This window comes from Sphaerodactylus townsendi, linkage group LG09 (genome assembly GCF_021028975.2).
Source record: "Sphaerodactylus townsendi isolate TG3544 linkage group LG09, MPM_Stown_v2.3, whole genome shotgun sequence".
Taxonomy (NCBI): domain Eukaryota; kingdom Metazoa; phylum Chordata; class Lepidosauria; order Squamata; family Sphaerodactylidae; genus Sphaerodactylus; species Sphaerodactylus townsendi.
This window is the reverse complement of record NC_059433.1, coordinates 20,339,703-20,352,554: the sequence shown is the minus strand read 5'-3', so window position 1 is coordinate 20,352,554 and position 12,852 is coordinate 20,339,703. Positions and strand designations below refer to the sequence as shown.

The window sequence follows — 12,852 nt, the reverse complement described above, 5'->3', positions numbered from 1 at the left end:
AAGAGCCAGACGGCTCATGGGGCCCTTTAGGAATCCCAACTGTGGTTTACAGCACCCTCCTTTTAAAAAATATTTTTATTAATTTTCTCAGATATAATTCAAAAACAGAGAAGCAAATATAGACAGAGAAAAAAGGAAATACATAACAGTTACCCATAAACTATATATATATTAACTCTAACACATTGGATCTTTTATTTAATGTATATTTTAATGTGTTTTAATGGGTTCAGTTAATAGATAAACATTCCTTTTTTGTTTTTACTATTGTAATATTGTAATTTATAATGCCAATAAAGGCTTCTGTCAATGTACATTGGATCTTTAAATTACAACACTTAATATCATTCAGGGAGAACATTACATAGTTTTAAGATTCGTTACCTTCTTACCTGTAGTTCCCAAACAGCAATAAGCATTTATTAAGCAGTTATATCTTAATCAATAACAAATATACTCATTGTTGTTGTTGTTGTTGTTGTTGTAGATTTCACAGCTGCCAGATCTTTAGCTGGTTGTTGGCCTTCATTACAATTCAAGCCTCACCCAGAAGCCTAGGAATTATTATTATTAGTAGTAGTAGTAGTAGTAGTAGCAGTAGTAGTAGTAGTAGTAGTACATCATAATTGATTCAGCCTCATGTACAAAGTACAGTTCCCATTTCTCATCAAACTCTTGTTTTGATCGTCTGTTTATAAGATTTGTTAATTTGGCCACTGTGGCATATTCTCTAACTTTATCTTCCCAGAGTTCTGCGTTAAGATCTCTTTCAATTTTCCAATGGGATGCAACTATTACCCTTGCATCTGTTAATAAGTGCCAGCGTAGTGCATTAAGCTTCTTTGGAAGATTTTCAGGCAAAATGCCAGTGTACATCACCCTCCTGACAGGTTATGGAACCTTTTCTTAGGGCTAGGAAGCAAGGCAAGAGAAAAGGGATGATCTTCCAAAAACTGTTGCCTCTCTAGGCTTCTTTATCTATTTCCCGTGAGCTGATGACATTGACAGCACAGATGAAGAAGTGTCAAAGGTGTGTAATGTAGTTTTTTGAGTAAGGGGGAAGGATATGAAATGGCATGTGGAAGCTTGGCTAATGGGGATCTTATCTGCAGCTGTTCTGGCCAAGAAGATGATTTTGGAAGGCCAGTGGTAGCATAGGGGCAGGGAGAACTTGAAGAGGACTCAAGGAGGTTGCAGATAGGCAGTGATGGGCAACATCAGTAGTCCTGGTGAAAAGATTTTGGTGGCATGTTTTGTTAGGGTTTTGTTTCTTTTAAACCAACTTCTGGCTCATAAAAGCCTCTCTGGAGAGCCAGCGTGGTGTTGAGCAGGTACACTCTAATCTGAGGAACTGGGTTCCCGTTCTGCCACTTTATCTGGTGAATCAGATTAGCTTGTGCAATCCAACACATGCCAGCTGGGTGACCTTGGGTTAGTCACAGTTCTTCAGAGCTCTCTAACCCCACCCACCTCACAAGGTTTGTTTGGGGGGAAGGGAAAGGAGATTGTAAGCCCCTTTGAGTCTCCTTACAGGAGAGAAAGGGGGGGATATAAATCCAACCTCCCCCTCCTCCTCTTCTTCTTCTGTTGGGCCCCACTCTGAAAAAAAAGTCATATGAATATTGATTCCCTCTGCATTACTATATTGCTAAACAATATAACTATATTGCTAAAAAATATTGCCCCTGCTCCCTCCTCTTTACCCCCAAGGGCCCTAATACCATCAGGACCCATTATTTCACATTAGGAGGGTTTCGTAAGGGCGCGGGCGATGTTTTAAGATATTGCTGTTTTAATTATATGTATGTTTTTAGCTGATGTTTTATCTGTACACCGCCCTGAGCCCTTCGGGGATAGGGCGGTATACTAAATTTTAATAATAATAATAATAATAATAATAATAATAATAATAATAATAATAATAATAATAATAATAATAATAATAATATGCTGGATTTTGTATTACATCACACGTCGGACACTTCCCAAGCATCTAGGACTGTGTGATGTATCGGCGAATAATGCGTGCAGAGCCGAGTAGGGTAGCCTTTTGCAGCTGACATATGGTGATTTTGTCAGCGCCAATTGTTTTTAAGTGCTGTTCAAGATCTTTAGGCACTGCACCCAGTGTGCCAATCACCACTGGGACCACCTTTACTGGTTTGTGCCAGAGTCTTTGTAGTTCAATCCTTAAATCCTTGTATCGTGTAAGTTTTTCCAGTTGCTTCTCATCAATCCTTCTGTCACCAGGAATTGCAACATCAACAGTGTGTATGACTGGCCCACGGTCACCCCCATGGCAAAAGTGGGCATCTGACCTTGAGTCTCCCAGGTCCTGCCTAGGCCAACACCTTTAGCCACTAGACCCTGCTGTCTCTCTGCATTTAGTTCAGATACACTTGTTTCATTGCTGCCTTTCTGACTATTTCTGACTATTTCAATTGTCCACTGATTTAATCATGATCTAGAGTTAAGTTTTCATTTCAGATTCATAATAATAATAATAATAATAACAATAATAATAATAATAATAATAATAATTTATTATTATTATTATTATACAATCCAGCATATTGATCTTGTTTGCTGTGTATAACTGTTTTGTATAATAATAATAAATTATTATTATTATTATTATTATGATGATGATGATGATGATGATGATGATGATGATGATGATGATGATGATGATGATGATGAATCTGAAATGAAAACTTAACTCTAGATCATGATTAAATCAGTGGACAATTGAAATAGTCAGAAAGGCAGCAATGAAACAAGTGTATCTGAACTAAATGCAGAGAGACAGCAGGGTCTAGTGGCTAAAGGTGTTGGCCTAGGTAGGACCTGGGAGACTCAAGGTCAGATGCCCACTTTTGCCATGGGGGTGACCGTGGGCCAGTCATACACACTCAGCCTCAGCCCCTGCAAGTAGTTGGGTGGGAGTCCTCCAAGGAATACCAGGGTCAGGGTGCAGAGGCAGGCAATGGCAAACCACCTTCGAATGTCTCTTTGCCTTGAAAACCCTACAGGGTTGCCAAAAGCCCGCTGTGACTTGACAGCAGAAAAACAAAGCTAAATACATGTGAGATATGAAAGGGGTTAGAAAGCTAACGGTGCTAACTGTTTCAGACAGCAGCATCAGCTGGCGCACGCTGACTTCCCCGCTGAGGTGCTTCTGTGGAGAAATCCCTACCAGTTACTGGCTGCTCCTCTCTAGCAGCGCCTAAGTTGATTTTCACCAGGAAGGTCTCTGCGGAGGCCTTTCTCTGCCAGCTGGGAGTTGTTTGAACAGCTCTTTGGACGCTTTAAGAAGGAAGAACAAAGAAGCTTGACAGCCAGCAAGCCCGGTGCTTGTCTTAACGTTTCAGGGCAAACATCAAAGTTCCTTTTCATCTCTGAAGCTTTTGGGTTTTTCCAAGGTCTGCTTTCCCAGCAGATGTCAGTGTTAGCCTGTGAGGCAATAAAGAAAAGGCTGAAGTACCTAGAGGGAAATAAATGTATTTATTTATTGGAAACAAATAAATCTGGTAGAAGCAGGTGAAATCTTGAGCATTTCCTTTTGTGATCACAATATGTATGTTGAAATCTGCGTCCAGCGTGAATATTAGTAATAGTAGCAAAATGATCCGTGTAGTGGTCTCTTGCATAAGGAAGGCAACCTATCTCTGATTTTTTTTAAAAAAACCACCTCATTATTTGCAGTCAGTTGAATTGGACATTTACCTCATCTCTAGTAAAGGAGTTGTTATTGCTAAAGGGAATCTTAGTGAGACCTCATCAATTTCGTGGACTTTCTTCTCTTGGAATTTATCAGCAGCTCCTCTTACAGACCCATCTGAAAGGAAAAGGAGAGCAGCAGTGGCGTAGTGGTTAAGAGCAGGTGCACTGTAATCTGGAGAACCGGGTTTGATTCCCCACAATGCTGCTTGAGCTGTGGGGGCTTACCTGGGGAACCAGATTAGCTTGTGCACTCCAACACATGCTAGCTGGGTGACCTTGGGCTAGTCACAGTTCTTCGGAGCTCTCTCAGCCCCACCCACCTCACAGGGTGTTTGTTGTGGAGGGGAAGGGAAAGGAGATTGCAAGCCCCTTTGAGTCTCCTTACAGGAGAGAAAGGGGGGTATAAATCCAAACTCTTCTCTTCTATGCTAGGTTTGAACCTAATTCTGCTCACAGGCTCGTAATATACTTATTCAATATGGGACGATAACATCTGAGATGCTTCCGGACTGCTTGTTTGTGGGTACATAATCTAAGCATAGGGCTGGTCTAATGCTGCTGCCCAACATTCCCGTAATTCAAAGAATCCACATTATTATTATTTGCCTCCTGTCATAAATCTGTCTGCAGCCATTCTCTTCTTTTATACAATTGCCCCATTTCTTTTGCCAAATGAGATTGAAATCAGTCTTGCTTGTTGCATTTTATACTTCCTGCTCCTGAAAACATTCCACAGGCACTTTTAAGCTTAATTCTTTTAAACGGAGATATAAAACGGAGCCATTTGCCCGATTTTTGTTTCTGCTTTCAAGATACCTTGCTCAAACAGCGTGGCACAATTTCTTGAGCTGATCGAATGTTTCGTAAAGAAATCCAGCATTAACAAAACATCCCTCGCTACATGGAAAATAGTGAGAAAGGTACTCAGGGTGTGTGTATATGTATATATCAGGTATATAATCATAGTTCATTTCTTGATCTGAAATGCATTTGTTGCTAACAGAAGCAGTTAATGTTTTGTTGATGGTGTTAAACAGGAAGCGTTTAAATGCTGCTGGAAAAGATGTTTTGGCAGTGAAAGAGGAAGAAAAGGCTGAGGCTGCCTCCAGCACTATTATTAACAGCTTATTATAGACATTAGCAAAAACACCTACATCTAGATGAGAGCTTTGCTGCGTTTTGTCTTTGGTGACTGGATTGGAGTGTCATAGTCAGAATTTTTCTTTTCAAAATCAACCATTTCTGATACTAATAGTTAATAAAATATTTAGGGGTCATGTTGGATTACTCACTCATTTGTATTGGGATTTTTTTTTCTTGTAACTCAATAAATCACACCATTCGTGGTTGTATGGAATAACATCCAGACATCTTTTCAGCTAGATTTGAGTAGTGGTTGCTATTGTTTACCTCTAGCTATTTTCCCCCAAACTGAGCTGTACTTGTAACAATGAAGAGAAACAGGAATCAAGCAACACCTGAAAAATTAATAAAGTTTATTCCAGCATAAGTTTTTGGAAGTTTATTCTTGTGCATCTGGAGAAATAAGCTTTGGCTGAGGAAGCGTAGGCTGGAATAATCTTTGTTAGTCTTTAAGATGGGTGTTGAACTCATTTGTTACGAGAGCCAGATGTGACATCAATGTGACTTGGTCGGGCTGGGCCCTGGGCAGGAGGTAGCTGCTTTGGCCGCCCCAGAATAGCACCGGGGGGGGGGGGGGGGTGCCTGGACTGGTGAGTCCACAGCAGGGTGGGGTGGCTGCCTTGAGAGGGCTTACCAGGTCTGAGAGCCTGCCAGATTAACCCCTTCAAGGGGCCACATGTTTGACATCCCAGCTTTAAGGCATCACTTGATTTCTGTTTCAGTTTGACACGGCCATTATTATGGCAGTGATTGACTTGTGAACGGTTGCTTGGAACAGCCACATGAACGCGCACAAAGCTGCTATATACTGAATCAGATCGTTTTTCCATTGCAGTCAGTATTGACTACTCAGACTGGCTCTCCAGCATCCCAGGCAGCGTCCGTCTTTTTTATTTAGGTGACACTGTGAGGCTTCATTGATGAAGGAATGGTTTTCGATTGCCCAACTCCAAAGGGAGCCCAATTGCAGTGCCGTTTTTAAAATATCAAGGCAATTTCAGTCGTCTGGAAGGAAGTGCCGTTTCTCATCAAAATTGAGTTAAAAGGCTAAAGTAATCATGGGCTGAGTGTGCACTGAATGCCGACTGCATAGGTGCAAAAGGTGGAGATAAATCTGAGTCAACTAAGAGTTGTAGGATAAGACCGGCTAGGAAAAAGTGAAAATGCATATCTCGAGCCCAGCATTTCCCATAAATCCTATTACATGTTGCTTATGATACTGTGGATGACAAAAAGAATGTTTTCCATTTGGTCACTTGCAGGTTTTTATGCTGGATTTAAAGCTATTTGATGCCAAATTGACCACTAGAGGGAGCAAAACACATGCAGAACTGAACCCCACCCTCAGTGGTGGGATCCAAAAATTTTAGTAACAGGTTCCCATGGTGGTGGGATTCAAACTGTGGCGTAGTGCCAATGGAGCTGGGCAGGGCACGCCGGGGGCGTGACCGGGCATTCCGGGGTGGGGCATTCCTGGGCGGGGCTGTGGCAAGGACGCAGCCGCTGCGCCGGTCCTTGGGCGGGAAACTAATGCACACAGGCGCAGGCTGCCACGCACGCCGGTGCACCTCCTTCTAGACTGCTTCAAGTTCTGCGCGCTACTGCTGAGAGGAGGGGTGTAACTAAGGCAAAAATCATGTGGCAAAATCACCAATTAGTAACCCCCTCTCGGCACACACAAATAATTAGTAACCTACTCTCGAGAACCTGTGAGAACCTGCTGGATCCCACCTCTGCCCACCCTTCCTCCCCTAAAGAAACAGGAACTTAGGAGCAAGGAAACTGAGAATGCAGAAAAGCCTTCTGTTTATAACACCTGCATTGTTTCATAATGGTCTCTGTGATTTGGCTTGCTGCTATTAGATTTTTATCATTTTTCTTCCTTCCTAGGTGAGAAGCAGCAGTCGGGCTACGATCGCTCTGGATTTGATGCAGAGGATTCCGACGTCCCCGATGACGATGACAATGACAACGAGGATGAGGACGAAGACAGCCAAGCAGAATCGGTGTTATCTGCCACCCCCTCGGTTTCAGCCAGCCCACAGCATCATCCCTCTAGAAACGTTTCCCAGGAGGCCTCGAGTGCTGACGAAGATACCAGAATCACGGATTGTTTCGCTGGCATTCACACAGACTCCATGGATGGCCTGCCGAAAGCACTTCTCACAAAGATGACAGTACTTAGTTCGGTGCCCTCCGAAAGCAGCTGCTCGAGGCCCCCGGGAGTAGCTGCACCCCACGAAGCAAGCGACAGCTGCCCGCAAGTCCGGGGAACAAGCACAGAGGCTGTTCCCAGGTCTCCGTCTCATCACATGTATGTGGACTACCCAGATGCAGACGAAGCATTAGGAAGTTCTGCTGGTGCTACTGTTGTTACTACAGCGGTTTCCAAGGTGAGTGGATTCTATTTTTGCAGAATTGGGAGAAGGGGGCCAACATTTTCTTCGCGGAGTGATGCTTCGGTGTCAGGAGCAGCAGTGGCGTAGGAGGTTAAGAGCTCGTGTATCTAATCTGGAGGAACCGGGTTTGATTCCCCGCACTGCCACCTGAGCTGTGGAGGCTTATCTGGGGAATTCAAATTAGCCTGTACACTCCAACACATGCCAACTGGGGGACCTTGGGCTAGTCACAGTTCTTCGGAGCTCTCTCAGCCCCACCTACCTCACAGGGTGTTTGTTGTGAGGGGGGAAGGGCAAGGAGATTGTAAGCCCCTTTGAGTCTCCTGCAGGAGAGAAAGGGGGGATATAAATCCAAACTCTTCTTCTTCTTCTTGTGGTGGTGATTCTGAAGCACGCTGCCTTGGGAGGATTTCCGTGAAGCTTCCCATGCTTAAAAATAAATTGCACTCTAATTAGATTAGGTTAGATTAAACTTCTGCATCACATTACGTATGAGCCACCGGAGGACTGAACTTCTTGTCCTTAAGTGCCCCCTGGCACAGAGTGGTAAGGTGCAGTATTGCAGTCAAAGCTCTGCTCACAACCTAAGTTCAATCCCAATGGAAGTCTGTTTCTGGCAGCCGGCTCAAGGTTGACTCAGCCTTCCAAGGTTGCCAAAATGAGTACCCACCTTGCTGGGGGTAACGTGTAGATGACCAGTTAAGGCAATGGCAAACCAGCCCCATAAACACATCATGATGTAATATCACCCCATAGGTCAGTAACGACCCGATACTTGCACAAGAGACGACCTTTACCTTTATTTTTCAGAAGCATACCGGTTTCTGATGGATGTAGAATTCTTCATCGCAGCCACATACGTAGGGTATATGTGATAGTAATTTGTATGTAGGTACAAACAGGAAAGGCTTAATCCAGCCTGATGGCCCTGTGGTTGCTAGCAGGATTTCCTTATTGCCTGCAGTGGAAAGAATCCCTGACATTTACCAATAGAAGCAACAGGGGACTCCGTATGATATGGTCATATTTTCAACACAGTCTGCCCATCCACATGCAGTGGCATGACGCTCAAGGGATGGGGGAGTGCGACACCCCAGGCGGGGGCATTCCAGGGCAGGGGTGCAGGGCGCATGCACCCTGGGCGCAGTTTCCCCTTGCTCCGTCTCTATCCACATGAGCCATTTTTGGAGAACAGGACCACTGATTTATTGTGATATTTTTGATCAGGGATATTTTTTGATCAGGAACTGCTTTTTGCATCTTGTGAGTTTTCCGGGCTACGTGGCCATGGTTATGGTCCTAACGTTTTGCCTGCATCTATCAGACCGTGGCTGCACAGCTCAGAAAACCCCATGACACCCGGTTGATTCCAGCCGCAAAAGGCTTCAACAATACATCAAACTGCTTTTTGTTTAGAAGAGAAAAGATCAGGTCTCCTGGCATGTAGTACCTTTTCTCATATTTGGCTGATATACCAACTGTGCCTGTTGTTTGAAAAGTGTGATATGTTCCTGATCATCTATGCCCTGATCACATCCAAGTTAGAGTACTAAAATGTGCTCTGCATGGGGCTGCCCTTGGAGACCACCTGAAAGCTGTAGCTGGTCCCAAATGCAGCAGCCCCACATTGGGTTGGTTCCAGAGGGACCATATCATTCCCGTTCTGAAAAAACTTGCACTGGCTACCCCATCTGTCTACAGACACTGTTCATGGCCTCTGCCCCATAGAGCGAAATCCAGCCCACAAACCCGGCTCTCCTTTTGTGTCGGCCTCCTTTATTTAAAGAAACAATATAGAGCAGTGGTGGCGAACCTTTGGCACTCCAATTGGCCATGCTGGCAGGGGCTGATGGGAATTGTAGTCCATAACATCTGGAGTGCCAAAGGTTCGCCACCACAGATATAGAGAATTTTGAATCTTACTGTTGCTTTTCTGTTGTTTGTTCTTGTATTACACTAGAGCACAACCTGTACAAGACTTCCTTCCCCACCTGTGGACCGGAGTACGCAAACCACAATGGTGGCACCTTCAGTGGCCTCACCTTACCCAGAGCTCTTAGAGCAGAAGCATCAGCTGCAGACCACCCATTCAGCCCTGCCCCAGGCCCACCTCTTCAGCCACCTCCCCTTGCACTCACAGCAACAAGCCAAGACCCCTTACAGCATGATTCCCGTGGGAGGGATCCATGTGGTACCTGCTGGCTTGGCCACATACTCAACGTTTCTCCCCATTCAGGCTGGGCCCGTGCAACTGACTATTCCCGCTGTGAGTGTGATCCACAGAACTACAAGCGCTCTTGGCGATCCAGCCTGTGGGATCTCCGGCACTGCAAAGCGTCTTGGTGTTGCTGAAGTGAACAATGTTGTGCCCTGCATCCCGATTGGCCAAATTAACGTGCCAGGTCTACAGAGCCTCAGCGCACCACCTCTGCAGTCTCTTCCATCGCTGAGCATGGAGACGGTGAACATCTTGGGGTTGACAAACACCAATATCGCTCCCCAAATACACCCTTCGGGGTTGACCCTAAATGCAGTAGGGCTACAAGTTTTGACTGCAAACCCTTCCTCTCAGAGCGCCCCCAGCCCTCAGACACACATTCCAGGTCTACAGATTCTGAACATAGCACTGCCGACTTTAATCCCTTCAGTCAGCCCCATAGCCACGGATGGGAAGGGTTTCCCAGAACCATCAGCTTCCAATAACAAGGCCTGCGAAACTCACCAGGAACGGGGTCCTGTGAGTTTTGTTGCCGACGATCCCAGCAAGATCTCCAGTGCTCAGTCTCCTCAGGTGGCACCTGCCGACCAACGGTACAAAGTTAAAAATCTGTTGGAACCTGCTTCTTCGAGCGAATACCAGCAACGCAATAGCTCGGATAACCTGGACCCAGAAAAGCCTGACTCAGAGAGTCATATAAAACCAAAGTGCAATATCAGTTCTGTTCGGGTCGAACGGGCTTCGGTATCAGAGCCTCCCATGAAGGTGAATTCTGATGTTTTATCCAGTTCCCCCTGCTGTCAAACTGTCTCTTCAGAAAGACAAGCACTTAGGCGGAAAGTATTGCCTGAGCGACAGAATACTGTGGAGTTTAGTGACAGCAGCGACGACGAAGACAGGCTCGTAATAGCAACCTAGGGGGTTCGGTTTTCTCTTCGGTTGTGTGTGTGTGTGAGTGTGCAGGCGTGTGTGTTTATTTTTATTTTTTTTTAAGTAACACTTACTGGGTTTCTTTGCAAACCTCCCTTTTACTTAAAGCACATTTTTTCTGACACAAACTCATTACTAATCTTTGTGCAATCATGAACTTTTGACCAATAATTGTTGTTTCTTGTCAGCTCCGGCCATTTTTTTGTACATGTTGTATAGACAATTGTGCCTTTTTTTGGAGTTTTATGTTTAGAAAGGTGTACAGATTGTCAAAATGATATATATATATTATATGTATATTAAAACTAAGTAGTTTCTTGTGTTTCGTAAGTAAACAACAAAATCTTATGTCAGATGAAAAAAATGATTAAATTATATGTTGCACTGTTAAATGTAAATTTTTATGGCTGTGGGGCAAAGTTTGTGTGTACAGATTGAGTATGTAAAACTCCATATTTATTGTATCCGTATTAGTCTTGGGGGAAAGGGTCTATTCATCTTTCTTGTGTATGCCATTAGCTTTACACTTAAAAGAGAAGCTCGTATCTGTGTTATTGAATTATTTCAGTAAAATTTTTGTTTACAGACTTTACCGCTGATGAAGTTGTGCCTTTTTGAAGGATGTGGACCAACAAGAATTACTGATACACATTTCCCCTTAAAACCCTCAAAATTATGTCTCACACACACACACCCTTGACTCTTGGTCAGGGGTCCCCAAACTACGGCCCGGGGGCCAAATCAGGCCCCCGGAAGACATTTATCCGGCCCGCTGGGCAGAAGCGGATCTCCCCCTTCTCTATCTCCTTTTCCCCAGGTTTACAAACAGCATTAAGCGCGGGCGACTCGCTGCTCATTCCAAGCGGCCGGAGGGGACCGTACCAATGCGGCAAAGGGGGGAGAGAGAAAGGCGGCGGAGCTTCAGGGCCGGATTGGAAGGGGACCGCGGGGGTGGGGGGCTCAGCCAGGGGCGGGTCGAGGGCAGATGGATGGCGCCCCCCCCCCCCCGCGGTTGGCACTTGGTCCGGCCCCCGGCTGGGCTCTGGCCATGCGTGATCTGGCCCCCTGTTTAAAAAGTTTGGGGACCCCTGCTCTTGGTGCACACTGGAATGAATTGCCTACTAAAGTGATTTTCGTTAAAAGTTCAATAGCTCTTTTCTGCTTTCAGTAGTCTTTGTTGTTTTTTTACATTCACAGCGAACCAGCTAATCTTTTCCAAATTTTACAAGAAATATAATTTTCTTTAAAAAAATACCTGTTGAGCATTAAATTCTGAGTAAATCAAACAAATCAGACTTCTTCCATTAGCTCTCACTTTTTAGTACAATCAGACTTCTTTATTTACTGAGACCTGCAGATTGTAAGAAAGCTTATTTATGTTTTCAAAAACAACCAAGAAGCGTTAATTTTATGTTACTTCACTTATGCTGTCAAGCGGAAGCATAAAGCCATGTTTTATCAACTTAAAAATGTAGATAAGAGAGAAACGAATAGCTTTTTTAATGGTTTATAAGTTAAAACCATGTTGTGGTAATTTATTGAACTGCTAATTATTTGAAGTTCTTTCCGTTGCTTCTAAAGAGCTATTTCCCTTGCATCAGAATCTTCGACTAAAAGGCATTATTTCATTCACTGATTTAAGCCAGTAGGGAACATTTACCCCCTTTGCACCTTCTTCTCAAAACTGCCAGGCAGATTTGTAGCCATCCAGCTATCTGGAGAAGAAGACCAATACCTCACACACCGTGAGAGTTGTTATAAAGAAGATACAGAAGATACAGAACAAAAGACTACTGAAAGCAGAAAAGAAGATACAGAACAAAACCTTCATTACAGACTATAAAATGGCAGACTCGAGGGCTGGCAGAAGGCTGCAGGAAATCTGAATCCCAGGTCCTGGCTTCTTTCATCTTTTTAGAAGTTGTAGTCACCACCTTAAGTGCTGGGAAGAGAAATTTGCAATTTTGTGCATCTTTTCAGACAAACAGTGCTGATGTCAAGACTACCAATTACATGAGACTTGTGGATGTATTGTTCAGTGTTAGAGATTCTGAATTTTGTACACGAAAGAAATTAGACTATGCCACCAGGACAATATGGAAGCGCTAAAAAAAAGTATTGATTAAAGCAGATTTTGATTATATTAGTATGTTGCCCTTCTCCTCGTGGGCTCACAGTGTCTTCCAACATAACATAAAGAATCCTAAAATTAGGCAACAATTTAAAATCGCATATGGTGGATATAAACCGCTTTACAATAAAATGCACTTTAATAACCCTGACACTAACAACTGTAGAGGGGGGCAGGGAGGAGATGGAAACCATAATCAATGGTACAACCATAGCTGCCTTCACTGTCAGCCTGGTAAGAAAGCTCCATCTTACAGGCCCTGCAGAATTGTATCAGGTCCCACAGGGACTGAATCTCATTGGACAGAA

The 12,852-nt window shown here is 44.1% G+C and overlaps 1 protein-coding gene across 9 annotated transcripts in view; it reads left to right on the top strand.

The window, feature by feature from the left end:
* The window catches only part of HIVEP1 (HIVEP zinc finger 1), a 113,584-nt gene extending 102,579 nt beyond the window's left edge, over nucleotides 1-11,005 (top strand). For all 9 annotated transcript variants that reach the window (XM_048507969.1, XM_048507967.1, XM_048507968.1 and 6 more), the window contains 2 exons: nucleotides 6,757-7,259; nucleotides 9,226-11,005. In XM_048507969.1, coding sequence (XP_048363926.1) covers nucleotides 6,757-7,259; nucleotides 9,226-10,401 — 1,679 coding nt within the window. In that variant the 3' untranslated portion in view covers nucleotides 10,402-11,005. The remainder of the gene's footprint in view (nucleotides 1-6,756; nucleotides 7,260-9,225) is intronic.
* The last annotated feature ends 1,847 nt before the right edge of the window (nucleotides 11,006-12,852 follow it).